This window comes from Ambystoma mexicanum, chromosome 11 (assembly GCF_040938575.1).
Source record: "Ambystoma mexicanum isolate Mex_15411 chromosome 11, UKY_AmexF1_1, whole genome shotgun sequence".
NCBI lineage: Eukaryota > Metazoa > Chordata > Amphibia > Caudata > Ambystomatidae > Ambystoma > Ambystoma mexicanum.
In genome coordinates this window covers 19,312,651-19,339,378 of record NC_090934.1, presented here as the reverse complement: position 1 = coordinate 19,339,378, position 26,728 = coordinate 19,312,651, and the positions used below count along the sequence as shown (strand labels likewise).

The 26,728-nt window shown below is 47.1% G+C and overlaps 1 protein-coding gene across 20 annotated transcripts in view; it reads left to right on the top strand.

The window, feature by feature from the left end:
• The window catches only part of MACF1 (microtubule actin crosslinking factor 1), a 1,825,008-nt gene that overhangs the window by 699,280 nt on the left and 1,099,000 nt on the right, over positions 1–26,728 (top strand). For 19 of the 20 annotated variants that reach the window (XM_069622429.1, XM_069622430.1, XM_069622431.1 and 16 more), the window contains one exon: positions 2,259–11,843. The exons of the other annotated variant lie outside the window; for it this stretch is intronic. In XM_069622429.1, coding sequence (XP_069478530.1) covers positions 2,259–11,843 — 9,585 coding nt within the window. The remainder of the gene's footprint in view (positions 1–2,258; positions 11,844–26,728) is intronic. 20 annotated transcript variants of the gene reach the window in all.

Genomic DNA, 26,728 nt, shown 5'->3' with positions numbered 1-26,728 from the left:
GCCTCCAGCCTGGTAAGTAGAAGCTGTTCATGTCCTCCTTCTATGTCTGCATTTCCCCCCTTCTGTGGCTGAGGTAGATTAGTGTGTTTGTCTCCTTCCCACCTCTGTTCACCTTGCCTGGTATGTCTGTGATTTCGACGAAGCATGCTCACACTAACCTTTGTGCCAGAGCACAGGCAGCAGATCTCATCCCATGCTGACTGCTTTCTCATTTCTGTCTCGACTGAGAGACAAAGATTTCATGCGAGTCCTTGGCCACTAGAGGCCGCTGCCAGGGTTCCCCCAGAAGTTCCACTCTTTGCCCCTCAGAGTCGGAAAGATGTTTTTCCTGTTGTGTTGATTTTCTAGCCCATAGGAAAGGTCTACAGTTAGCAAAAATTGTATCATTTATGGGAAGACCTCTTCCCATTAGGATACATTCTCACTCTCATGATGAAACCCTACAGTTTAGATGCATTGTTATGACCCTGGTAAGGTCTTGCAGGATAGGTTGTATCACCCGCAGGAAGGCTCTGCAGTAAGGGTGGGTTGTGACACCCATGCTAAGGTCACTAAGTTATGAAAGGATGGATTTACAGACAGGGTGGTTTCTGCACCCATGGTGAGACCCTTCAGCTGGTGTCGGTTGTTTGGGTCTGCTTTGACACCCATGTAAAGGTCCTGCAGTTAGGGCCTACTGTGACACCCATGGTTAGGTCCTGCAGTTAGGGTATGCTGTGACACCCATGGTAACGTCCTGCAGTTAGGGCCTGCTGTGACACCCATGGTAAGGTCCTGCAGTTAGGGCCTACTGTGACACCCATGGTAAGGTTGTGAAGTTGGGGTCTGCTGTGACACCCATGGTTAGGACCTGCAGTTAGGGTCTGTCGTGACACCCATGGTAAGGTCCTGCATTTAGGGGCTGCTGTGCAACCCATGGTAAGGTCCTGCAGTTAGGGTCTCCTGTGACACCCATGGTAGGGTCCTGCAGTTGGAGTCTGCTGTGACACCCAAGTAGGCTTCTGCAGTTAGGCTATGCTGTGGCAGTGATGGTAAAGTTGTGCAGTTGTGATAGGCTTTATGACACCCCCCTGCCAGGGTGGCACTACAGTCCGGTTGGGTTGTGCATCCATTGTGAACCGTTTGGTCAGGGTAGGTTGTAATATCAATTGTAAAGTCTAGCAGTTAGCGCCTGCTGTAAAACCCATTGTAAGGTTGTGCAGGTAGGGGCTGCTGTGCAACCCCATGGTAAGGTCCTGCAGTTAAGGTCTGCTGTGACACCTATGGTAAGGTCCTGCAGTTAGGGTCTCCTGTGACACCCATGGCAAGGTCCTGCAGTTAGGGTCTGCTGTGAAACCCATTGTAAGGTTGTGCAGTTAGGGTGTGCTGTGAAACTCATTGTAAGGTTGTGCAGTTAGGGTCTGCTGTGAAACCCATTGTAAGGTTGTGCAGTTAGGGTCTGCTGTGAAACCCATGGTAAGGTTGTGCAGTTGGGGGCTTCTGTGACAATGATGGTAAAGTTGTACAATTATGATTAGGTTTTGTGCTCCCACAACCCCCATAGGATGGCACTACAGTTTAGGTGGGTTGTGCATCCATGGTTAGGTCCTGCAGTTATGATAAACTGTACCACCCACAGGAAGGCTCTGCAGTGTGGGTATGTTGTGACACCAATGTTAAGAACCCAAAGCCAGGGTATGTTGTGATACCCATTTTTGGATCTGCAGTTAGGATGGGCTTTGGCACCCATGGGAAGGTCATACAATCAGGGTGTGTGTAATTACATGGTTTTGAAGCCTGCAATCAGTAACATTTTTCTCTAGGGTGATATGTTCTCCAGTTGTCCCTTGGCAGAGCTGGTGGGGGCCTTTGGCCACCTCCTCTACGGGCCTAGGAACTTGCTGTACTTAGGAGCTATTAGTCGGTTTGTCCTGTATGTGTTCTTTGTCGCTGCTGCTTGCTGCTTTGCGTGCTGTATTTGGTTGTCAGTGATCACATATTTTTCATGCTGGGAATTCCTGGGTCTCTTCTGGCATCTCATTGGTACGGCGGATCTTGTGCATGGTTGAAAGCATTTTCGGGTGTTTGTTCCTTTCGTTCTGCTGCTTTGAGGTATTTTGCGGTGGATTTGCTGTCTTTGGAGCTGGCATTCCTGTGGTTCTTGCATGCCCTCAGCAGTAATAGCAGGCCCTGGTATTGGCTTTTCGCACTTTAAGTTCCACGCTTCCGTCAGCGACAATATTGTTTCTGATTGTACGTTCTTTTCTTTACATTTACAGGGGACGGATACCATTGCTGGGGTGATTGACCTTGGTACCATGGAGATATTTCCCGTCTTCAAAGCCATGCAGAAAGGACTGGTGGACCAGGAAACGGGTCTGGTGCTCCTGGAGGCCCAGCTAGCCGTTTGTGGCCTTGTCATCCCAGAGGCTGATGATACTCTCAACCTGGAAGAAGCCCTTGCCCAGAATGTTATCGACCACAGGACATTCCAGCATCTGAAAGAGCTGAGTGATGCAGTGCGCTTGCTGGACAGATTAAGTGCCCGGGACCAGCTGTTGCTCCCGACTGTCCAAGCGATCCAGGAACAGCAAATTAGAGAGTGCATTGGTCTGAGCATTTTAGAGTACCACCTGGCAGCGGGCGGCTTTAAGATCCCACCCCACAATGAATGTTTGAGTTTGGAAAAAGCACTTGAGCAGGACAGCATCAGTGCCCACTTATGCTCCTTGCTAGAAACCCGCCAGAGAATCTCCAAGAATCTGATTGACCCAAACACAGCAAAGAAGGTCGGCCTGTCGGAGCTGATTCAGCAGTGTATTATCCACCAGGAGACTGGCAGGAGGCTGCTGCCAGTGAAAAATCTGGGTAGAGGGATGATTTGCCTGAAATCTGGGAAGAAAGTCAGCATCTTCCGTGCTGTGCAAGAGGGGCTGATTGACCGCCAAGTTACTTTGAGACTTCTGGAAGCCCAGCTCTTTGCTGGAGGCATTGTGGACCCTAGGACAGGGCACAGGTTGACGGTGGGTGAGGCTGTGCGGCATCACTTGATTGACCAGGATATGGCCTGTGCCCTCTGGGTTCACCAGCTCCAAGGTGGTGGGATTGTAGACTCAGTTACAGGTCAGAGACTCACCCTCGATGAAGCACTAGATAGTGAATTGATAACTTCTCAAGTGGCCTTGCTGATTCTGGAGTCACTTGAGTCGTTTAAAGGTCTCCTGTGTCCAGAATCTGGAGAGATCCTATCTCTGTCGGAGGCCATCCAGCAAGGTCTGCTTTCAAAAGAGCTGCCAGACAGACTTCTCCAGGGTCGGCAGTTTGTTCAGGGGATCTACCTAGTGGAGGCCAGAGAGGTCTTGACATGGAATAAATCTGTTGAACGTGGGATCATTGATCAAGAAGTTGCTAAAAGTTTGAAATCGACAGCCGTACCCGATGTGATGCCCATTTTACAGAGAGATAATTCTCTAACCAGGTCACCGTTCAGCTCTATGTCTGGTGGTGCTGGTCCTCCACATGTTGAGAGTCATACTGGGAATGAAGGCCACATGAAACAGCCGGCCATTGATGCAGAGTGCCTGATCCATCTATGTAGTCGCAGCTATATCAACATCCACAATGGACAGAGAGTGCTCCTAGCCGACACCAGCATCAATGATGTTGTCAGGGCACTGACACAGACCTACCAGAATGGCTTCAGAAATGACCTTACAGACTTTAAGGAAAACAATATGTTCAGCAATGGCAAATTCTTACAGACTAACGGGCAAGATAGTGTCCAATCTCCTGACAGCCTCGGCCTTCTCGCACAGCGGCCCCATTATCTCACTCAGTCTCAGCCTATGCACGATGACATGGGGGGGCGCACCTCTCAGAGTGATGCTGGAGATGGTCGACCAGCCTTCTTACGAACAAATGGTTCATGTCAACGTGACACAGAGAATGCCCTCAAAGAGGGGAAGAACCCAAAACTTGTTAATTTGATGGAAAATATCAATGTCACAAAAAATGTGGACTTTATAATACAGTCAAAAGGACTCTCTGATGGTGAAACGGAGGTAGAACAGGCAGAACCAGTCCATGAACCTGACCAAGTCTCCACTGGAAGCACAATCGACATGAAGCCAGAGCTGCCTATGTCTCTATTGGAAAATAAACTTAACCCTTCTGAAACACATGTAGGTCCGGCACCAGGTCTCAAAAGCCCGCCGCCAGCATCCGATACTCCCTTACATGGGACTAGTGTGGAAGGAGGATCTCAACCTTCTGCAAACGTGTTAGACAGGTCCTTGAAACAGCAAAACAAAGCCAATGGGACTATATGTTGTGATAGCCAGAACCAGTCTGTCTTGGGTGCAGTAGCAGAAGACATAAAGGGCATAGTAAAGACCAGCGGCAAGGAGAGCAGAGCGAAGGGAGGAGAGGAGAGCAAAGTTGACAAGTCCAAAGAGCAAATGAAAGGGAGCAAGGAAAGCAGAGTGAAGGGAGGAGACGTGCAGAGCAAAGGTGACCAGGGGAGCAAAGGGAAGGCCAAAGAACAGACAAAAGGGAGCAAGGAGAGCATAGGGAAGGCCAAAGAACAAGTGCAAGGGAGCAAGGAGAGCAAAGTAAAAGGAGGAGACGAGGAGAGCAAAGGTGACCAGGGGAGCAAAGGGAAGGCCAAAGAGCAGACAAAAGGGAGCAAGGAGAGCATAGGGAAGGGAGGAGATGAGGGGAGCAAAGGGGACCAAGGGAACAAAGGGAAGGCCAAGGAGCAGATGAAAGGGACCAAGGAGAGCAGAGTGAAGGAAGGAGACGAGGAGAGCAAAGGTGACATAGGGAGCAAAGGGAAGGCCAAAGAGCAGATGAAAGCGAGCAAGGAGAGCAGAGTGAAGGTAGACGATCAGATGAGCAGAGTGAAGGAAGGTGATCAGGAGATTAAGGGCAATGAGTCAATCAAAGGAAGCAAAGGGAGCAGAGTGAAGGAGACAGACCATGTGAGCAGAGCAAAGGCTGAAGAGCGGGAGAATAGATTAAAGGCGGAAGATGATTTGAGGAAAGTGAAAGCCAGAAATCAGGAGAGCACCATTGAGGCAGGAGGCCAGGGGCAGAGCAGAGCGGGGGCACAAGACCAAGAGAGTAGCAGGAAGGCAGGGGAGCAGAGGAGCAGAGTGAAAGCCAGCATCCAGGAGAACAGAGATAATGAAGCAGACCAGGGGAGCAGCAGAAAGGCAGGGGACCAGAGGAGCAGAGTGAAAGCCACAGACCAGGAGAGCAGCAGGGAAAAGGGAGACCAGGGGAGCAGCAGAAAGGCAGGGGACCAGGGGAGCAGAGTGAAAGCCAGCATCCAGGAGAACAGAGATAATGAAGCAGACCAGGGGAGCAGCAGCGGGAAGGCAGGAGCACAGGTGAGCAGCAGCGGGAAGGCAGGAGCACAGGTGAGCAGCAGCGGGAAGGCAGGAGCACAGGTTAGCAGCAGCGGGAAGGCAGGAGCACAGGTGAGCAGCAGCGGGAAGGCAGGAGCACAGGTGAGCAGCAGCGGGAAGGCAGGAGCACAGGTGAGCAGCAGCGGGAAGGCAGGAGCACAGGTTAGCAGCAGCGGGAAGGCAGGAGCACAGGTTAGCAGCAGCGGGAAGGCAGGAGAGCAGGAGAGCAGCAGCGGGAAGGCAGGAGCACAGGTTAGCAGCAGCGGGAAGGCAGGAGCACAGGTTAGCAGCAGCGGGAAGGCAGGAGCACAGGTTAGCAGCAGGAGGAAGGCAGGAGAGCAGGAGAGCAGCAGCGGGAAGGCAGGAGCACAGGTTAGCAGCAGCGGGAAGGCAGGAGAGCAGGAGAGCAGCAGCGGGAAGGCAGGAGCACAGGTTAGCAGCAGCGGGAAGGCAGGAGCACAGGTTAGCAGCAGCGGGAAGGCAGGGCACCTGGAGAGCAAAATGCCTGAGTCAATTCAGAACGGCAGAAAGAAGGCTGTCGACCAGGCAGCAAAAGTTAAGGCAGAAGGTGAGGAGATGGCGCTTGTTGAGGAACCTGGTGAGACTGTTTTAAGTGACACATTGGCGCATTGCATTGTGCCAGGGCACACTGCTGTGAAGCTCCTGGGAAAGCACAGCATGCTGAAAGGTTTTTTTGACTCTCGCACAGGTGAGTCCCTCAGCATTGAGGAGGTGATTGAAGAAGGTGTGATGGATGAGAAATTGCTGCAGAAAGTCCTGACACCTGAGAAAGCAGTGGCAGGCATTTTGGATCTTTGCAACCACACAATCTTATCTGTCAAGGATGCTGCTGCCGCAGGGCTACTGGATGCAGGTACTGCCATCAAAATCTTAGAAGGTCAGGTGGTTACCGGAGGCATAATCGACCTTAAACGAAGTAAGAGGGTTTCAGTGACTTTAGCCTCCAACCTGGGCTTGGTAGATCCATCCAGTCAAGGAGATCTGATTAAACTGGAGAAAGCTTTGAAAGGGAAAAATACTGAAGAAGCAGCCATCAAAAAGATGGTAGGTTTGCAAATGGAGGCATGTGGAATCAAAGATCCCAAAACCAAGGAGCAACTAAGTGTTGTACAATCACTCCAAAGGGCACTTGTAAGTAGGCAGGCCATTCTGTGTATCCTGAGCAAGCAGATAGTGGACGGTGGGATCATACACCACCCTTCAGGAATGAGGATTTCTGTGGAAACTTCTCTGGCGAATGGCTTGATCGATGAGGAGCTGGCACAAGAGCTTCTGGAAATCGAGAGAGTCTGCCTACATAGACATGTTCATTCTGACACTGGGAAATCTGTGTCCTTAGATCAGGCAGTATCCATGGGGTTGGTCAGTGAACATTGTGTTCTAGCTGTGCAGGAGCTCCAGGCACTGAGCAGAGTGGTCCCAGACCCTGATTCTGACCAAAGGCTTACTCTTTCTAAAGCAGCTGAACGTGGATTGCTGTCACAGACGGCACTGCAGGCTGCCCTTCGTTCCTCAGATGGCGAATGTGAACTCATCGATCCAGAGAGCTGCACCGTTCTTCCGTATTTGGAATTTATCAAGAAATGCAGAATTGACCTGGAGTCCGGGCTGAGATATCTTGAGGTGGATCATTGCGGAGCAGTTAAAGATGTTTCTGGTGACATCATTCCATTGGCCGAGGCAGTGAGGGTTGGAAAGGTGGACATGCAGCCTGCATTAAGGTTACTGCAGGCCCAAGCGGATACAGGTGGCATCTTTCAAGCAAGTACGGGCAAAAGGTTGTCTCTATTATTATCCTTAGAGCAAGGATTGATTGATGAGGAAATGGCCAGGCGGATTGCTGTCAAACAGCTGTCGGAAGGGGGGATTGTTAACCCTATAACTGGTGAAAGGGTGTCACTCACGCAGGCAGTTGCCACAGAGTTAATCAGCCAAAATTTAGCAAATGACATAAAGTTGGGTTTCTTAGATCCTAGAGTTAATGGTGATTTAATGCTGACAACAAGGGGGTACGGCGAGCTAGAGACAGAGTGCACAGTGGGGCTGACAGGATTGACGGCCAAGAGCACCCACACTCTGGTATCGAGACACTACACCAATGAAGAGCATGAAGAAATTGACAGCAAAATAGCTGATGGGGCCTTCTCTGCCCATGGTACACCAGTGACTTCAGATGTAACAAAGCACACTGGTATGCACACTCTTGCTTCAGAGGTTGTCCAGAGCACAGTGTTGGCATGTTTCCCAGGGGATGGTAGGGATGTGGTGGAGCAAGCTTCCATGTTGCCTCTTGGAACACACACAACAAAAAACAGGACCACAGAAAAGAAAATAGTGGCAATTGAAGGCACTGAACTGTTGCATCAGAATGGGACAAAGGGAAGAAAGAAATTGCTTCCACAAATGGCCGCTCCTACTGCAATGGATGGCTTTCAGAAAGAGAGGGGATCACAGTTTGGTGAAGATTCGACAGTAGATCAAACAGCATCTGAACAAGTGCTGAAAGGCAGTCCGAAAACATTGCATGTAGACAGACTGACAGAAATATTTATGAAAAGCAAAGAGAGTCTCTCAGTTCAACAGACTTTTAAAGAAATTGGAACAATGCAAATGGAAGAACTTAACTTGGTGGCAAATCTGGATCGGCGTAGTTCACGCAATCCTGAAGATGAATGTTGTTCCATGAAGAACGGGCCCGCACTAGATGACTGTCAAGAAATACAAAGTAGCACTTTTGTAAGAAACCAAGAAGATCAAAAAGCAGATCAGCAAGTTACCAAAACAATATCTTCTGACCGACTCCAGCTACCATCCTCAATAAATCAAATTACACCTCCAGAGAATCGAGTGGAAACGCTACTAGAAGTTACCCCGGAACCTAATGGTGCTACTCAACAAGCCGAGACAATGTCAGCCGAGAGCTCACCAAATGTGCAGGAGAAACTGCAAATGCAAAAAGAGTTCAAAACAGAGAAGCCATCTATGAATAACTGTCCCCAACTCCCAGACAAAGGCTCTGGTAATGGGAACTCCTTCTCAGCAAACCAGAGTCTGGTAGTGGAGAAAGCAGCCAAAGAAAAACTTTCCCAAGCGAAGGTGAAATTAATAGAAAACCAGCCACAACCACTGGATAAACATTTAATGGAAAAACAGCTTCAAAAGCAAGCCTCAAAAGAAAACCAACTTCAACAGCCAGATAAAAACACATCAGAAAACCTGCTCCAGCAAATGAAACCACAAACAGAGAAACAGATCCCCTTGGAGGCAGTGCCACCTCAAAGGAAGACGCTGCTGTCAGATAACCATACTTCAAAATCTCTACAAAAGCTGGTAGAAATTTCAACAGAACAATTTGGTCCCAATTGTTCAGAGAAATCCTTAACAGAAGAAAAAACTCAAAGACCAGACCAGTTCTCCGAGAAAGTATTCCAAGAAGTAGGGCAGTCCAAACACAGAGAAGAAATTCAACAACTGGAAAAAATATCAACAGGAAATCACTCTCCACAATCAATAGAGCGAGACACATCATCCACAATACACACGCCATTGTTTACAGAAAAGCAATCCAAACAGCAGGGAAAGCCCTCCACTGAGAAACAGGCACCAGTCAATACCTCAGCAGAAATGCTGACCCAACAGGCAACATTAACAATAGTAGGTGTGCCACAACAACAAGAGAAACACAATTTCCAACAAGCAGATATGCAAATAATTGAACAATTCGAACAATCGCCAGCAATGCACCCACAACAGCCAATAATTGCTTTCACCGAAACACACATCAAACAGAAGACATCGATAGCAGAGAAACAGAGGCAACCAGCATTGGAGCTTTCTCTTTATAAATCCCAACAAATAGAAGCTTCAAAAGAAACACCACTCGAGAAAACAAATTTGTCAACACAAAAACAGTTTCAGCAACAACTAGAGGAACATGCCAACCAAAATAATTTCCAAGAGAAAACCAAATCCTCATCAGACAAACTTCCAGATAATTCTACTGCAGAGAAACTGTATCAGTGTGTAGAAATATCTTCAGCCCCTATGCAATCCCATGTGCCAGATTTGCTGTCCCTAGGAGAATATCTTCAACAGCCAAGCGACATCTCTCTTGAAAAACCTTCTCAACAAGAGGCTAACTCCCCATTGGAAAATAAAGCATTGGAGGGCACTTCTGAAGTAAAGGTTCCAAAACAAACAGAGAGGCTTGCTCCAGAAAACCAAACCCTGTCACCTTTGGACTCCTACGTTAAACAGTCCCAAGAATCAAGTAACGCATCTGTCGGAAGCCAAACCCAACAATCCAAAGAGACTTCATTGTACAAGCAAATCCAACAACTGGAGAAGGATACGCTGGAGAAGAAACCTCACCAGCCTGAGAAACGTTTAGAGAGATCCCCAGTTGTGAAGGAACCAAAACAAGGAAAATCATCTATTGAAAAACAATTTAAACAACTTGGGGAACCATTAACTGAAAAACAACAATCTGAAACCTCTTCAGCAGAAAACATAGGAAAACAGCTTGGAGACACTCCACCTGAAGAGCAAAAAAAACTGTTTGTAGAGAAAGGGATTCCAATCAGGGATGAGGAAGCCGAATATGTGGACCCACTTGTCAAAAAGCATACACCGTCACCCGGGGGCCAAGGGACTGATCTACAAGAGAAAATGTCCTCAGACAAGCAACAACTCAAGGGTTCTTTCCAGGATATACCACCTCCTCTCTCAATACGATCCACCAGAGACACAAAATCTGAAAATCTAGAGGTGAAGCGACCTCCACCGCCAGAGAAACATTCCCAACATCTAGATGAGTCCCGCAAGGATCAACAGTCCCAACAAACAGAGCAATCCCCAAATAGGAAAGCACATCAAAAAACAGAAAAATTCCCCAAAGACAAAGAACCCCAGCAACAAGAGAGATCTTCCATTAAGAAACACTCCCAACAAGAAGAGAAATCCCTCCTGGATAAACAAACCCAACGACTAGAGGGATCCTCCATTGGCACAACCCATCAAAAACCAGTGAAATCTCACGACGACGAACTGCCGCCACCAGAAAAACCCTCTGTTAAGAGACACCCCCAACAACCAGAGAACTCACTTAGGGATAAACAAATACAACAACCAAGGAAATCCTCCAATGACACAGCACATCAAAAAACAGATAAATTCCCCAAAGACAAAGACCCTCTACAACCAGAGAAATCTTCCATTAAGAAACACTCCCAACAACCAGAAAAATACCTCGAGGATAAGCCACACCGACAACCAGAGGAATACCCCAATGATGAGACAACCAGACACGCAGAGAAATCCTCCAACAAAAATCATTCTCAACCACCAGAGAAATCCCTCCTGGAAAAACAACCTCCACAACCACAGAACTTCCCCAAGGATAAACAGTTCCAGCAAACCGATCATTCCACCAAGAATAAACACTCGCAACAGCCAGATGAATCTCCCATGGTCAGTGAACCCCTACAACGAGAGGAATCCCTTAAAAACAAAGCACCCCAACAATCAGACAAACCCTACATTAAGGAACATGCCCAGCAGCCAGAAGAATTATTCCCCATGGTCAACCAGGTCAAAGGATTGCCTAAATACAAAGAACCCCAAAAACCAGATGGGTCTTGCAAGGACACAGAACCCCATCAACTAGAGAAATCTTCCATTAAGAAACATTCCCAACAACCAGAGAAATCCTACAATATCACAGAAACCCAACAGACCGAGAAATCCTCTATTGAGAAACACTTGCAACAACCAGAGAAATTCTCAGACAAATCTCCCAGAGATAAACAGCCAAAACAACAGTTGGATATAGCATCCAGAGACAAACAGTCCCAAAGGCAAAAGATGAAAGATCCCAAACAACCAGAAAAATACTCAGAGGTTAAAATTCCACATCAATCAGATACACCATCCAGAGACCAAAATCCCCAACAACCAGAGGCATCCTCGAAGGGCAAACAGCCCCAACAGTCAGTGGAATTCCCTGTGGACAAACTGATCCAACCACTGGACATCTCTGTAGACAATCAGCTCAGACAAGAAACTGAATTGTCTACAGACAAACAGTCCCAGGAACAGAAGGAACCTAAAAGAGAAGAGCCCTCATTGCATGAGGATTTGCCATGGAACAAGAATGAACAAAATATTCTTCATGTGGTTTCTCAAGAGACTTTAGTGAAAGGGCTGGCAGCAGATTTTATTTCTACTGTAGAAGGTCCTGCTTCTAAGGGCTTGTTACAATCGCAGCCTAAGGATCCAGGCCCTGCTGCTTGGAAACAGCATACAACAAATAAAGAGAAAGCTTCCTCTGGACACAATGGCGACTCAGGATCTGACCAGTATTCCTCCTTCACTACTGCTGGGACAGATGATTCACAACTGCAAGCAGTGGCACAGGAGCCAGAGACGGTCCCTCAGGTGAGTGCAAGGATTTCAGGGGAGTTTTTGAATTGCTGTCGATTTCTAGTTGTTATTTATTGTCTGTTAATTTCGATTTCCTGTAATTCAAGATGATTGAGAAATATGGCAGGCTGGGCAAGGGGCGCTTTGCAGCAAATTAGAGTTGTTACAATGATGGTTGCACCTCAATTTGCACTGTGCAAAAGGTCCCCTTGGTGCATTTTTCCTCATTACCACCACATAGTGGAAATGCAAAGATGGAAAACACAGTATAAATCACTTTTCTTCTTCACTTTTGGACTACGTTGATGGAAAAGTGGAACGCCTCCCGCAATCAATTGCGGGGGGCATTTACAATGGGTTCCTATGGAATCCTCCTGCTTTTTACCAGGTGGTAATTTCAGGCGGATTCAATAGGAATACATTGGTTTTCTGTCAGCATGGAAACTCATGCTGACGGCAAACCCGACAGATTTGTCAGGTGGAGCTGGAAAAGTAGGCAGACATGTAAAGTCCATCCTGCTCCCAAACTCTGCTTGACAAATGCAGGAACATAAGGCAGATTGGTAACAGTCGATGTTAACCATGCTACCACCTTCACTTACCACTCTGCCTTACAACGCATATAAACACCATGTTTTTTATTGTTCCATTTTTCACAAGGCATGAGTTGGTTAAACACCTGTGTGATCTGTCAGTGGTTCCCTAGAAATAAAGTGTTTCCTTGTGAAAATTGTGATCAGGATGAATTAAAGTAAAGTGGGCTTCAGTCTGGTGTACTCCACCAGGCTCGTATTCTAAATCATAACATTCAAAATTCATAATCTTTAAGCCCTCGCTCCTCCTGGGACACCCTAGTCTACAAGTAATATCCACATGAATTGGACGATAGCCCTCCTCTTTACAAGTCCATAGCTTCCTTGCTACCGTAGGCTCATAACACCACCGTTCTAATGGTGACCTGGTGACCACCACTCAAGACCTACACTCAAGAGTCCATCTCTTGTCTACTTCAGTAGAGCAAAAACACCAAACGTTTGTGTATTTATTACAAGAACAGGGATGCCAATTTCGATAAGAAATAACGTACAGTAACAGGTCTGCAGATGGCGTAAGCATTCACACAGAGTGCCGGTACAAGAGCGTAATGGAGAGAACAAGTAGTGTGCCAGCTTGAAGGTATACAAACAAATTATGATATATACCAGGGAAATAAACCATACATAAGAAAACAGGTGACTTACCTTAACCTAAGGGGGCAAGTGCTTCAAACTAAAGATGAGTACTAATCAAATGTACAAAATTACATTATTATGGATCACTGGAGTCATTGGTGGGGTTAGGTAGGGAGGATGGGGGAAGAGGTGTACTACGAGACCCCCGGCCGCCCCATAGAGCCGAGGTTTGCTCAGAAGCACTTTAAGACGAGATAGCTGCACCCTTGAGATGGATGGGGGGTGCAGATGAATTACTCCAATACCAACCAATAAGGACAACTCAATGGTTTGGCAAAGGGAATACGTTTAATGACAAGTACAGAAAACGGGGAGTCCTGGATATCAGCCGTGCTGCCATTGTCCTTCTCGCTTCAAACTCCAACGAACTTCATACAAGTTGTAACATTAATACTCAAAACTCGTCATCATTGACGTGTAACACTCGAAAGTTAATGTGCATTTCTATTGGTTAGGAAAAGGTAACTTTACTATAGGTACTATATCTGTATATGGTAACGGAGTGAGGGGATTGGGTAAACACTGTCAGGTGGGCATCTAAGCCCTTCCTTCAAAAATGACTACTGTAGACGTCACTAAAAGTATGACATCTCATTGGTTCTACTAACTATAGGACCCTAGATTATTTGGTACATTGTGATTGGGTTGGCACCAACCCCATGCATACTTTTCTACTTCGCTTAGCAGCACGCAGAATGGTCGGCCAGGTGTGGGGTGCCCCTTAGTTACCCGGCCTTCCTCCAATTATGGTTACAATCAATCATCACTTTAGTATCCATGTGTCAATTAGTTCACTGTGGTTGGCCTCGAGACTGCATCTTCTGTCTGGAAAAGTTCTGATATCTCTGCTTGGTCAGGTGCCAAGCGTAGGTGTGAACCCTCACTTCTCCTTGCTCGGCTGGTCACGTGATTCCTACACCGTGAATTTGTCTCTTTTCTCTCAATTTGTGTATTTGATTCTCATTTAGCCTGCCAGCTGCCTTCGTCTTCTTATCTTGACCTTTCAGAGGCAGGATATTCTGTTCTCAGTTTCAATTAGATGTAGCTACTGTTCGCCTCTTTTATTAGTATGACCTTGGCTTTCCTGGCACGAGTTGCCTCAGCTGAGTTTCAATTCAGCCGTCTCTTCTCGTTTTGCTAAATATGAATCTTTCTCATCTTTTAGTAACCTGGGTTGATTCTGCTTTTTGTGCAAAGCAGAAATATACTTGTAATACTGTGCTTCGTTTGAGGTAGATATGTATAATCGCGCTTGCCGCACTATTCTTCTACTAAGCATAGGAAGCCGCACGGTTTTCTTAGCTTTCTCGCGGTTCCAAGCATATTTACAGGTGTAAACTTGTCGACTATCTTCATCTTGCTTACAGCTTTAAACTTCTTTGCATTTCGACATCGTCCTTTTACTTTAGGTTCACGATATCCTCATTCATGGCTTTTCGTCTCTGTGTTGTTCTATGGTTGTCATTTCTTCTATCTGCAAGTCAGTCCGGGTCCTTGTGACGTCACTATTCGTCTTCAATTAAGCCCTTTTTGGTTTCTTCCGGGGCTGTACTTAGGCAATCTTCATTTCGTTTCATTTGTTGGTAGGTTTTTCTTAATGGATACCTTACTGTCCATGGTTTTCTTGGTATTGGTACTTCAATAGGTGCTGTTCTTCTAATAGGCACTGAGCAGAGCCCTACTGCGGCTCTCTGCTGGTTTATTTGCTCATCATACGTCACATATCTCGGTGTGAACGTTCCTGGAATTTCAAAATGGATGATTGGAGTGCAGGCTTTATTTGACATAATATCAGGCAAGCTGCTGGGCAGTTCCTGACCACTGCATGATGGCGTTCTGCTCTCCTGCAAACACTACGAGGCACCGTGGGAACCGTCTATAGTGTTTAGCATTATGAAGGTCCAATCGCAGGACAGCGGGCTCTTTACAAACGAGCCGCGCTCAAATGAATAGTCCTTTGTCTATTTTTACACGCGACACGGAATCCAAAAAACGCTGATTAGGTGCGGTAAGGTAAGCGCCTTTCTGCGAGAGAATATGTCTCCCTTTGAGGTTGATCTCAATTTATATTACTGAAACTAAGGGGTAATACCTGCTTTTCTCTCATGCAGGCTCATGAAAAGTAATTACAGATCTGCGGATCACAACGGTGCGAGTGTCCATAACGTGGGCTGATAGCATCTTGGCCGCGCGTTGAATTTCGTGCAATTACACGAGTTGAGAAATCTTCCTGTCTTATATTATGACATGCGGACAGCAAGTAAGTGGCTTTCACCGCGGTGTATATATTTTGATAATCCCAATGATGACACAGGTGACTAATAGGTGTCCCGTGTCTTGTTATTGTGACCCTACAGGACAAATGATGCATTATGGCTAATGCTGTTTGCACTTTCCTGCCGAGGGAACGCGACTCATTATAAGAAATCATCAACTCGAATCTGGTAATTAATATACCTTTTCCTACCAGTAATACAAACTGTATGATTGGCTTCAAAGGACAAAGACATGCCTGATGTCCACTTTACTTTTTCATTTTTAGAATCATGGACTTCTTTAGATGCCGAATGTACATGACGGTTAATCTCAGTCTAAATAAATTGCCCGCCACACCTAAAAAGAAATTGTTTACCAGGTCAGTGGTATCCCTGCTCTTTCTTCATAATGCATATAGCATGTTGCGTTTTTCTATAGGCCTTTTTTTAAATTGAATTCGTTTTTACCTGTGTTGAAGGTTCTCACTATGATGCGCAGGCTCCAGGCACCATAGTTGAACACTGCCACTATTTTTCTGCGTCCTGAAGACGGGTCTTGGAACTGCACTAACCAAAGTTAGACCACGGAAGTGTTGTTCCTTGTCCCAGAAACACATTTAAGTGTAGACGCTGTCTTAATCCATGTTGGATGAATACCTGTATTTGATACTGCCCTAATTCATGTGGGATAAACATTGTTTCTTTGTTGAAGTCAATACTACTAACATCACGTTACTCCAAATGAATAATCTTTGCAGTTAATTTATAAACAGCTCTCCCTGTGGGTGAATTCCCACGATGCTATTGTGTTGCTCTTCAAGCTACACCTGCATTTAGTAGTGTTTTATATTTTTATGCGAGCATACTGTCTGATGTTTAAATATTAAAATATGTCTGTTTTGATATGAGGCCCTTCTGTTGAATTTAATGGTTTGTACCATTTGTTGTGAGTAGGTTTTGCCCAGTAATGGTGTGTGGTAGAGGTGCGAAGCTAGTGGTATACCCTGCTTTATTTTCTATTCTGGCTTTATTTGGGACCTCCTCTACAGAGGGCAAGGGGAACTCCCTCTTTAACAAGCAAGTGAAGTATAAGCCGAGCATTGAAGAGATCGACCATTGGGCTGGCTTTGATTGTTATGGGTAGCAGGTTCCAGTGGAGCGGGGTGAGAAGCGAGAAAGCGCAAGCATGAGTAGGAACAGGAAAGGTACGGTATGGTGATGTTGTGTGCACGGAGGATCAGGGGGAAGGAGACGGTGAGTATACTGACATACAATCAGACAGCTACTGAGGAGCAAGAACATTGATAGCTTTGTAGACAAGGAGAAGAAACTTCAAAAGAGAGCAGGTGTGAATGGAGAGCCAACTAGCATGTTGTCGGTAGAAGAGGGGGAGAATCTAGTTAGATTGTAGAGAGTGTGGGTAGCAAAGTTGAGGACTTTGTCTAGAGGGAGGAAGAAGTAGACAGGAAGGCAAGGAGTAGGCTTGAGCATTAGTACAATTTGCTGAACACGAGTGGAGATTGCAGTTTTTGTAGAGTGGTTAGTAAGAAAAGGACTCATTTTCAGAACGTTGAGGTGGTTAATACAAGCAGCAGTGGAAGTGATGAATTGTTGCAGTCGTAGGTCGCTATCAAAGAGCACGCCAAAAGTGCGATCTTTGGGTGTGGGAGCAAGAAGGTAATGTGGGAAGGAGATAAGAGAAGCAAGGAGATGATGTTATTGGAAGCTGGGAGAAAGATGATTGGTTTTTGAAGAGTTCAGCATTAGGCAATGAAGAGCCATCCAGTGACGAATTGCAGTGAGACCATTTCTAATCTTCTCTGAGATGGCTGGGGAGAAGGGAAAAACATTTGATTGTCATCAGCAGAAGGGTGCTGGTGAAAGCCGCAGGATGAAAGAAGTCTACCTAGGGCAGAGGTATAGTTGACCAGCAGAGGTCCAATGACTGATCCTTGGGGGACACAGGTAGACGGGTGGGGTCAGAGGTTTGCGAGTTCCCTGAGATTTTAAAGAATCAATCTGTCATGTACCCAGGAGCGTGCAAACCCCGGGGCGAAGTGGACGACGGCCGCCGCCATTGAATGTGCCTTCGTGCTGTGCACGTTGTTTGGGCAACGGTCTAGTGTTTTGCTTCTCAGTGATCGGAGCTGCCGGATTTAAATGCGTTTTTCCGACGGCCCCGGTGCGTTGCATCTGCAGTGTCTTTACAGACTGCCACCTCAATGCTTAGCGTTTACTCTTTTAAGTGCTCTTTCTTCGTTCGCTAATACGAACATTCTCTTACAGCACTGCCTTGCCGCTGCTGCTCTTTCTCTCCTCTTTTTTTTTTCCTTTCTGTTAGGCTTTCCCTCTTTCTTACTTTCGTTGTCTCCATTTACTATCACTGCCTGTCCTTTCTGCCCTCCCCGCTTTTTGTGAAAGCTTCCTATAGTTCTCATTTCTGCCTTCGGCTTCTTTTGACTTACCCGTTGTGACTCTAATTGCTCCAGTTCTTCCTTCTGCTGGACCTCGCGTGCAAACATTGTGAAGATTCCATTACCTTCTACATTACGTTCTTCTCTGGAATCCATTAGGCAACCACAGGACAGGACTACAATTCTCCTTCGGGCTATTTTTTGCCTCTTGGCTTTTTTCCCCTTTCGGCTGTCCTGGAAGGGGCTCTCCATCACAACCTGGCAATTATGATTGCGGCTTCTTTCCGTGGCAAACCACTGCTCCTAATAAAAAAAACCTGGAAGTTCCCCAGATTTTAAAGAATCAATCTGTCATTTACCCAGGAGCGTGCAAACTCTGGGCGAAGTGGACAACGGGCCGCCGCCATTGAATGTGCCTTCGCGCTGTGCACGTTGTTTAGTGTTTTGCTTCTCGGTGATCGGAGCTGCCAGATTTAAATGTGTCCTTCCGACGGCCCCGTCGCCTTCCGAGGCTTGGCGTAAGGACCTACAGAATGACTTCTCCACTGACTCATCCGACACAGGTATGGAGAGTGGGAATAGTGATTCTTGGGAATCAGAAAGTGGTTGTGACAGTTTGCAACGCCAGCATAGAATAATGGCTACAGCAGAACAGATACAGGAGCTCGTAGCAGCGGTACAAACACTTTCAGCAGAAATGCAGCAACTCAAAACTGAAAATACCGTCCCCCGCCAATTAGTGACAAACAGAGAACGCCCTCCTGCGGAACTGCCACCTATGGGCTTGTCATCAGGAAAGTACGATGGTACCTCCCAAAAACTGAAGGAGTTCCTGGATGCCTGTACCATCTATTTCACTTTCAGAACCAATGCCTACACCTCTGATCATGCACGAGTAGGGTTCGTCATCTCAAACCTAACCGGAAACGCCCTGGCTTGGGCCACACCTTTAGTAACTGGGGCCAGCCCCTTACTACAGAACAACGGAAATTTCATTGCACAACTTAGACAAGCCTCTGAGCACCCTGAGATTTTCTACACGGCTTGTGAGGAACTTTTGGACATAAGACAGGGAACTTCTGATCTGTTGACCTATATTACTTCATTTAAAAAGCTAGCAACAGAAGCCGGATGGCCTGACCAGGCACAGTATACCATCTTCAGACGAGGCCTCAAAGAAGAAATCAAAGAATTACTGTCCCTCAGCATTGCAAATCGAATACAGGATATTGGAACGTTGTTCGGAGAAACGGCGTCACCGGTCACCTCTCTCCAATCCTGGATTCCCTACTCACTCCTCAACTGTATCCTCTAAGGAAGAACCTATGCAAATCGGGTTGACACGCGCCCCTCTCTCTTCGGAAGTAAGAAGACGCCGCTGGGAATTAGGATTGTGTGCCTATTGTGGTCCAGATAAACACCTGTTGAAGGATTGTTCCTAGTTACCTTCCAAAAGGTGTCGGGGAAATAAAAAAACCTCGGTCTTAATAGGGACGAGATACTGAGGTGAGTCAACCAGTCCCTATGTTACACTTTCAGTCAACTCTTCACCTACCCCAGATGATGCTAGACGTATGGTTATTTCAGTGGTAGTGAGATGTGGTAACCAGCAGATTGAGACCTTGGCCCTTTTGGACTGCGGGGCGGCAGGATGCTTTGTGGATACTTTTTGGGCAGATAAGGTAGGTCTCAGCAGTCTGCCTAGAACAGGACGACAAAAGATGGAAGGGGTTTCTGGCTCCCCCCTCAGCTTGGGTCCCATCACTCATACCACCGCAGAATTACAAATTACAATAATGCAACACACTGAACTCATTACTTTTGACATAATTCGAGCAGCACATTTTCCCATGATATTGGGCATAACATGGTTGAGAAAACTGTCAAATCCTGAGGGCCACGTGGATTAGTATACCTCCGTCCCCAAGCACCAGTCAGAGAGGGGCAAAGTACTCGCTGACCGGTTATTGGAGCCACAGGTGGGGAAAACAGGAAACTCCAGGTCCCGAGTGGCTGCAAAGAAAATACCAGGTTAGCTAATGGCTACACGGTATTCACAACAAGCATAAACAAATAATAAGAAAGACCTAACCTGGAGGTAAATGATGAGTGACTTGAATCTAAGTGAGTTTTTCCCAAGGGTCAGATGAGTAGTGCAGAGGGGATAACGGGACCACGGGATCTAAAGGGAGAGGAGAGGGCTTGATTGTAGGTGCACAGTTCTTGACAAAGTTCCAAGAGGTAACTGAAGGTTTATCAAGCGCCAAATCCAAAGGTCAATCCATAAACAATCCAAGAAAACAGTTCAAAGTTCAGATAATCCAGTAATACAGGTCAGAAGAAATCCAAGCGCCAAAATTTGAGGGCAATCCAGAAGAAAAACGAAGTCCAAAATCCAAGAAATACGATTAGCGATTTCCTGTGTTTTGAACTTCATGCTCAACGCCGAGAGATCAGCTGAGAAGCAATGTGTGCAAAGGCCAAGCCCCTTTTATTGCAGTCTTCCTGATTCGTTGGCCAATCGGGGACGATTTCCTGGTCACATGATCTTTCACTTGGTCACATGATCCATTTTCCTGGTCACGTGATCTTTCACTTGGTCACATGATCCAGTGGTTCATTTGATGCCTGTTTCCTGGAAGCCATGTCACATGACCCCTTCTTCGTGATGAATCGCGTCGAGCAGGGGACCGCAGTATGGAGTGGTGATCTCCTCCGCGCTTGCAATCTCCAAGGCAATCCCCACTGCAGGCGTGGAAATCGACGCCAGGGATGCCTCAGAGTGTAGCGTCCCACTAACGATCGAGCAGAGGTGATCGCGGGAGGGGTCCATGTTTCTCTGCCGCCTGCATATCATCCGGTCGTGATTGGGGGAGTCTGAAAGCATGACAGAACCCCCCCTCAAAGGCACACGTCCTCGTGGGCTATGGGGGTTGTTCTTATGAAACCGGGCAACTAGGAGTGGGGCATGTACTTGGTCAGCAGGTTCCCACAATCTTTCTTCCGGGCCGTAACCCAACCAATCACTAGATAATAAAGACGGCCCTTCGTGAGACGGGATCCAAGAATATCATTGACCTCGTACTCTTCAGAAGTACCTTTCATTACAGGGGAAGGGGGTAGAATGATACGAGTGGGGAGAGGACATGGTTTGAGAAGGGAAGTGTGGAACACAGGATGTATTCGCCAAGTGATTGGCAGGGAAACCTTGTAGGCTACTGGATTGATGACTTTGGTAATACGATACGGCCCCACAAAGCGAGGAAGCAGTTTACGACATCCGGGTACAGGTAGGTGTCTGGTGGAAAGCCATACCCGATCCCCAACTGCATACGTGGGGGCTGTAGTCCGTTTCTTATCAGCAGCCCGACACATAGAAGCCTGTGCTTCCTGAAGATGTAATGTGACCTGGCCATGGATGTCTTTAAGATGCTGTACACATGAGGAAACAGAAGGAGAGAGTAGGGGAGGTACATCTGGAATAGGAAGTGTGCGAGGATGCTGACCATACAAGGAATAAAAAGGTGAATAGCCTGTGGATGAGTGGGGTGCAATATTGTAAGCACATTCAGCTACATGCAGTAGTTTGTGCCAGGATTGTTGATGTTGTAAGGAGAGACAACGGAGATATTGCTCCATGGTTTGGTTGACACGTTCGGTCTGCCCGTCAGTTTCGGGATGGTAGGAGGACGAGAAACGTGTGTCAATACCTAGTTGTCTCGTAAGGGACTGCCAAAATCGGGAAGTAAACTGGGAGCCCCTATCAGAAATGACTATAGCAGGTAACCCAAAAAAACAAAAGACATGGCGGAAGAAGAGGTCAGCCAGGGCAGGAGCTGTAGGTATACCGGTGCAGGGAATGAATCGGGCCATCTTCGTGAAGGAATCAATCACTACCCAAATAGTATCAAACCCACTAACTTTAGGTAAGTCAGTGACGAAATCCATCGTAATTGTATGCCAGGGTTTAACTGGGATAGGCAATGGTTGTAATAGGCCTAGAGGACGACCTTTTCTGTTTTTGCATTGGGCACAAATTGAACAGGAAGACACATAAGCCATTGTATCTCTGTTCATGGAAGGCCATCAACACCAATGTTGGAGCAAGGCCAGTGTGCGCTTCTGGCCGGGATGACCATTTATGGGAGCATCATGAGACCATTCTAATGCAATGGAGCGAGTATCTGGTGTTGGTAAGTATAATCTGCCCTGTATATATGGTAGGCCTTCATACAATTCTATCTCCCACTCCCGTAGTTGTTCTGGATGTAACTTGACCCATTGTCGAACTAAGGTTAGTAAGTCTTTAGTTGGCGCACAGAGACAGATGATGTGTTTGCTGTCCAGAAGTGTCTCTGGAAAGACAGGCAAAGAAACGCCCCCAGGAATGCGGGAGAGAGCGTCCGCTTTGCCGTGGGCTATGCCCGGTCGGTGCTTAATGACAAAGTCATATGCTGCAAAGAATAAATGCCAGCGGACTTGGCAGCTATTGGTGCACTTGAATGTGGCCAAATCCTGAAGATTGCGATGGTCAATATAAACCGTGACCTGACGTTTTGCCCCAAGTAAATGGTGACGCCAGACTTGGAAGGCATCTTTAATGGAGAGAAGTTCTTTCTCTGTGACTGTGTAATGGATTTCAGCCTGTGTGAATTTTCGAGAATGAAAGGCAACCGGATATAGGAGACCTGTGGAGGGGCATGATTGAGACAAGACAGCTCCCAGAGCATAGGAAGAGGCATCGGCTTCAAGAATAAAGGGGAGATCTGGATTGGGATGCTGTAAAATAGGGGCTGTGGTGAAAGCCGTTTTGAGAGCTGAAAAAGCATCTTGTTGAGAAGAGGACCAAACAAACGGGGTACGGGGGCTAGTGAGTTGAGCTAATGGGGAAGCCAAGGCTGAAAACCCTGCAATGAATCGCCTGTAGAAGTTGGTGAAGCCAAGGAATGACTGCACTTCTTTGACATTTTGTGGAATGGGCCAATCTGCGACTGCACGGATCTTGGTTGAATTCATAGCCAAACCGCCAGACGTGATGTGAAAACCTAGGAAGTCTACTTCTTTGGCGTGAAATAGGCATTTTTCTGGTTTAGCGTAAAGGGAGTGTGTGCGCAGCCGATTCAGGACTTCTCGTACATGAGTGACATGATCTTGGTGTGATTGAGAAAATACCAAAATATCATCCAGATATACCACCACGTAGTTATCTATGATGTTGTGGAATATTTCATTCATAAACCTCTGGAAGGTTGCGGGTGCGTTACATAGCCCAAAGGGCATGACGGTATATTCGAAGAGGCCGTATTTGGTACAAAAAGCTGTTTTCCATTCATCCCCTTTTCGGATGCGTATGAGATTATACGCTCCTCGCAGATCGAGCTTGGTAAAAATAGTGGCATGTGTGAGACGATCTAGCAGTGGAGTGATAAGGGGTATGGGGTATCTATTCTTGATTGTGATGTTGTTCAAACGGCGATAATCAATGCAGGGGCGAAGATCGCCTTCCCTCTTGGGTACAAAGAATATAGGACTAGCTGCAGGAGACTGTGAGGGTCTGATGTGGCCTAAACGTAAAGAATGTTGTATGTACTCTTTAAGAATCAGGTCTTCAGATGCTGAAAGGGAGTATATGCGTCCGTGGGGCACAGGGACCCCTGGTTCCAGATCTATCGGACAATCAAAGGGACGATGCGGGGGTAAGTGTTCAGATGATTTTTTATCAAACACTTCCAAGACGTCATGATATTGTGAGGGTATCTGGGCCGAAACCAAACCTACCACATGCCTAGGAGGGTCAACCTCCATCTGTGATTCTTGTAAAGATAAATGAGCTAATGCCCCGAGCGCTTGTGCTGGCGTCGTTGCCTGCTCTGGGGATAACAAACAATGTTCCTGACAATACAAGGATTCGAAAGAAATGGAGCTCAAGGACCAGTTAATGAGCGGATTATGTGTGCGTAACCAGGGGATACCAAGGATAATACCGTATTGAGGGGTAGTTATCAAGTCAAAACTAAGGGTTTCCTGGTGTGTGTCCTGCAATATGAGAGTTATGGGTGCCGTCTGTTGCCTGATAGGGCCCGAAATCAACGGAGAACCATCAACCGCTTGTACAGGTTCTGGATGTTTTTTATTTTGTAAAAGGAGATTTAGGGACGCGGCCAAAGCACTGTCAACGTAGCTTCCTGTTGCCCCTGAATCGATGACCAAGTGTACCTGGTGTTTAACGTTGTCAGAGGCAAACAAAAGTGCCGGAAGAAACAAAGGCCGGGTTGAATCCGACAATGAAGGGGGTATGTACGATTGTACTGGTAGGCTGGTCCGCGCCCCCTTATCTAAGGACGAGCCTTCAGAAAACCCGTTGTCTTTTGTTTGGGTCTTCGGGGACATTCCTTGACAAAATGACCTGACACTCCGCAGTAAAAACAAGCATTAGCCTGTCTGCGTCGTTCTCTCTCTAAGGGTGATATGGGACTGCATATTCCCCCTATTTGCATGGGTTCGCTTGTTTGTTCTGTAGAGTTCGAGCTTAGGGAAAATACCGGATTCGTTCTCTTTGTTTCAGTGTTTCTTTCATTGAACCGGGCATCAACTTGTAAGACCAAGTCAACCAATTCAGGGTATTGAGTAGGTAAGGTAGGTATGACGGACAGGGCGTCCTTCAAACGTTCGCTGAGACCTTTGTAGAACACAACTGCCTTTTTTTCTTCTGGCCAGGCAGTTTCAACAGACAGTTGGTTGAAGCGTGTTATGTATTCTATTAATGTGGTTTTTCCTTGGGTCAAATCTAGGAATTCGAGGTCCCGTGTTTGCGCTTTATGTCGTGTGTCAAAAACCTTAGTCATTTCTGCCACCAGTCTATCAAAATCATACAAAACGGGACTATTATTCTCCAACAGGGGATTCGCCAACGTAGCGGCAATGCCGCTTAAATGAGACAAAGTGAAGGCTGCCTTAGTAGTCGAATCAGGGAAGGCCTGTGGTCGACATAAAAAATGTAGCTTACACTGATTTAGGAAAGTGCGAAATTTACGTGGGTCACCCTGGAATTTCTCGGGGGCCGCCAAAGGAAATGGGGTGGGGACGTAGACTGGGGCTGGTGCCAGTGCCCCTACAGGTGGTGCAGCCTGTTTGGGTGCATCTCCAAACTCCTCATCTCGTGGTAAGGCGTGTCTTTCATTTTGTATGGCATCTAACCGCTGATGAATAGCCGTGTTAGCGGCTGTCATGTCAGTCCTTAAGACAGTGATTGCTTGTACAAGCGCAGCCACCGGATCCCCGGCGGAGGTATCCATAATCCAGTGGTATAGGGCTTCTCAGTCTGTCAAATCCTGAGGGCCACATGGATTAGTATACCTCCGTCCCCAAGCACCAGTCAGAGAGGGGCAAAGTACTTGCTGACCGGTTATTGGAGCCACAGGTGGGGAAAACAGGAAACTCCAGGTCCCGGGTGGCTGCAAAGAAAATACCAGGTTAGCTAATGGCTACACGGTATTCACAACAAGCATAAACAAATAATAAGAAAGACCTACCCTGGAGGTAAATGATGAGTGACTTGAATCTAAGTGAGTTTTCCTCAAGGGTCAGATGAGTAGTGCAGAGGGGATAACGGGACCACGGGATCTAAAGGGAGAGGAGAGGGCTTGATTGTAGGTGCACAGTTCTTGACAAAGTTCCAAGAGGTAACTGAAGGTTTATCAAGCGCCAAATCCAAAGGTCAATCCATAAACAATCCAAGAAAACAGTTCAAAGTTCAGATAATCCAGTAATACAGGTCAGAAGAAATCCAAGCGCCAAAATTTGAGGGCAATCCAGAAGAAAAACGAAGTCCAAAATACAAGAAATTCGATAAGCATGAAGTTCAAAACACAGGAAATCGCTAAACGCAGAGAGATCAGCTGAGAAGCAATGTGTGCAAAGGCCAAGCCCCTTTTATTGCAGTCTTCCTGATTCGTTGGCCAATCGGGGACGATTTCCTGGTCACATGATCTTTCACTTGGTCACATGATCCATTTTCCTGGTCACGTGATCTTTCACTTGGTCACATGATCCAGTGGTTCATTTGATGCCTGTTTCCTGGAAGCCATGTCACATGACCCCTTCTTCGTGACGAATCGCGTCGAGCGGGGGACCGCAGTATGGAGTGGTGATCTCCTCCGAGCTTGCAATCTCCAAGGCAATCCCCACTGCAGGCGTGGAAATCGGCGCCAGGGATGCCTCAGAGTGTAGCGTCACACTAACGATCGAGCAGAGGTGATCGCAGGAGGGGTCCATGTTGCTCTCCGCCGCCTGCATATCACCCGGTCGTGATTGGGTGAGTCTGAAAGCATGACAAAAACACAACCCTTGCATTGATTAGCAACATAATCAAATCGTATCGTCTGTCTGTCTACCGTCTGCCTTCCCCCCCACTCCCTCCTACTCCATGGTGCTCTCTATCTCGCCCATCTTCTCTAACTGCTTCTCTATTGACTATCCTGCTCTCCTCACTAAATCTGGTAGGAAAAAGTTTAAAAAGGACATCCTGGTCTCCAACCCAGGCCTCCCTATCGCTGACACCTACACTAGTGCCTGCTCCAAGGAAACTCTTACTGACATCCTCTTTTTTGTGCCTTCACCTGACCTATGGACCCTCCATATGGTCTCTGTGCTCTCTCCTTTCTCCTCTTCTCCCATTAATGGTGGCACCCGTTGGGATGTCCTCTTGGCCCCCTTCCGCTCCTCTAAGGCCATCATTAATGTCTACGCTTATGGGACCGTCTTGGTCCAAGGCCCTCAGGCCAACCTTCACCTCTTTGATAGACGCTTCCCACGCCTCATCAACTTCCTTTCCTCTCCTACTGTCCCCCCTCCTCTGTCCTCGGCTACCTTGCCTCTACCCTCCCTCCCTGCCCCCTCTCGTGCTCCTTCTTCACCGCCTTCTTCTACACCTCCGCAGGGCGAACCTCTGATCTGTACCCCTCCCCGGAAGTCCTTCAAGGATGGCAACCTTCTCCACA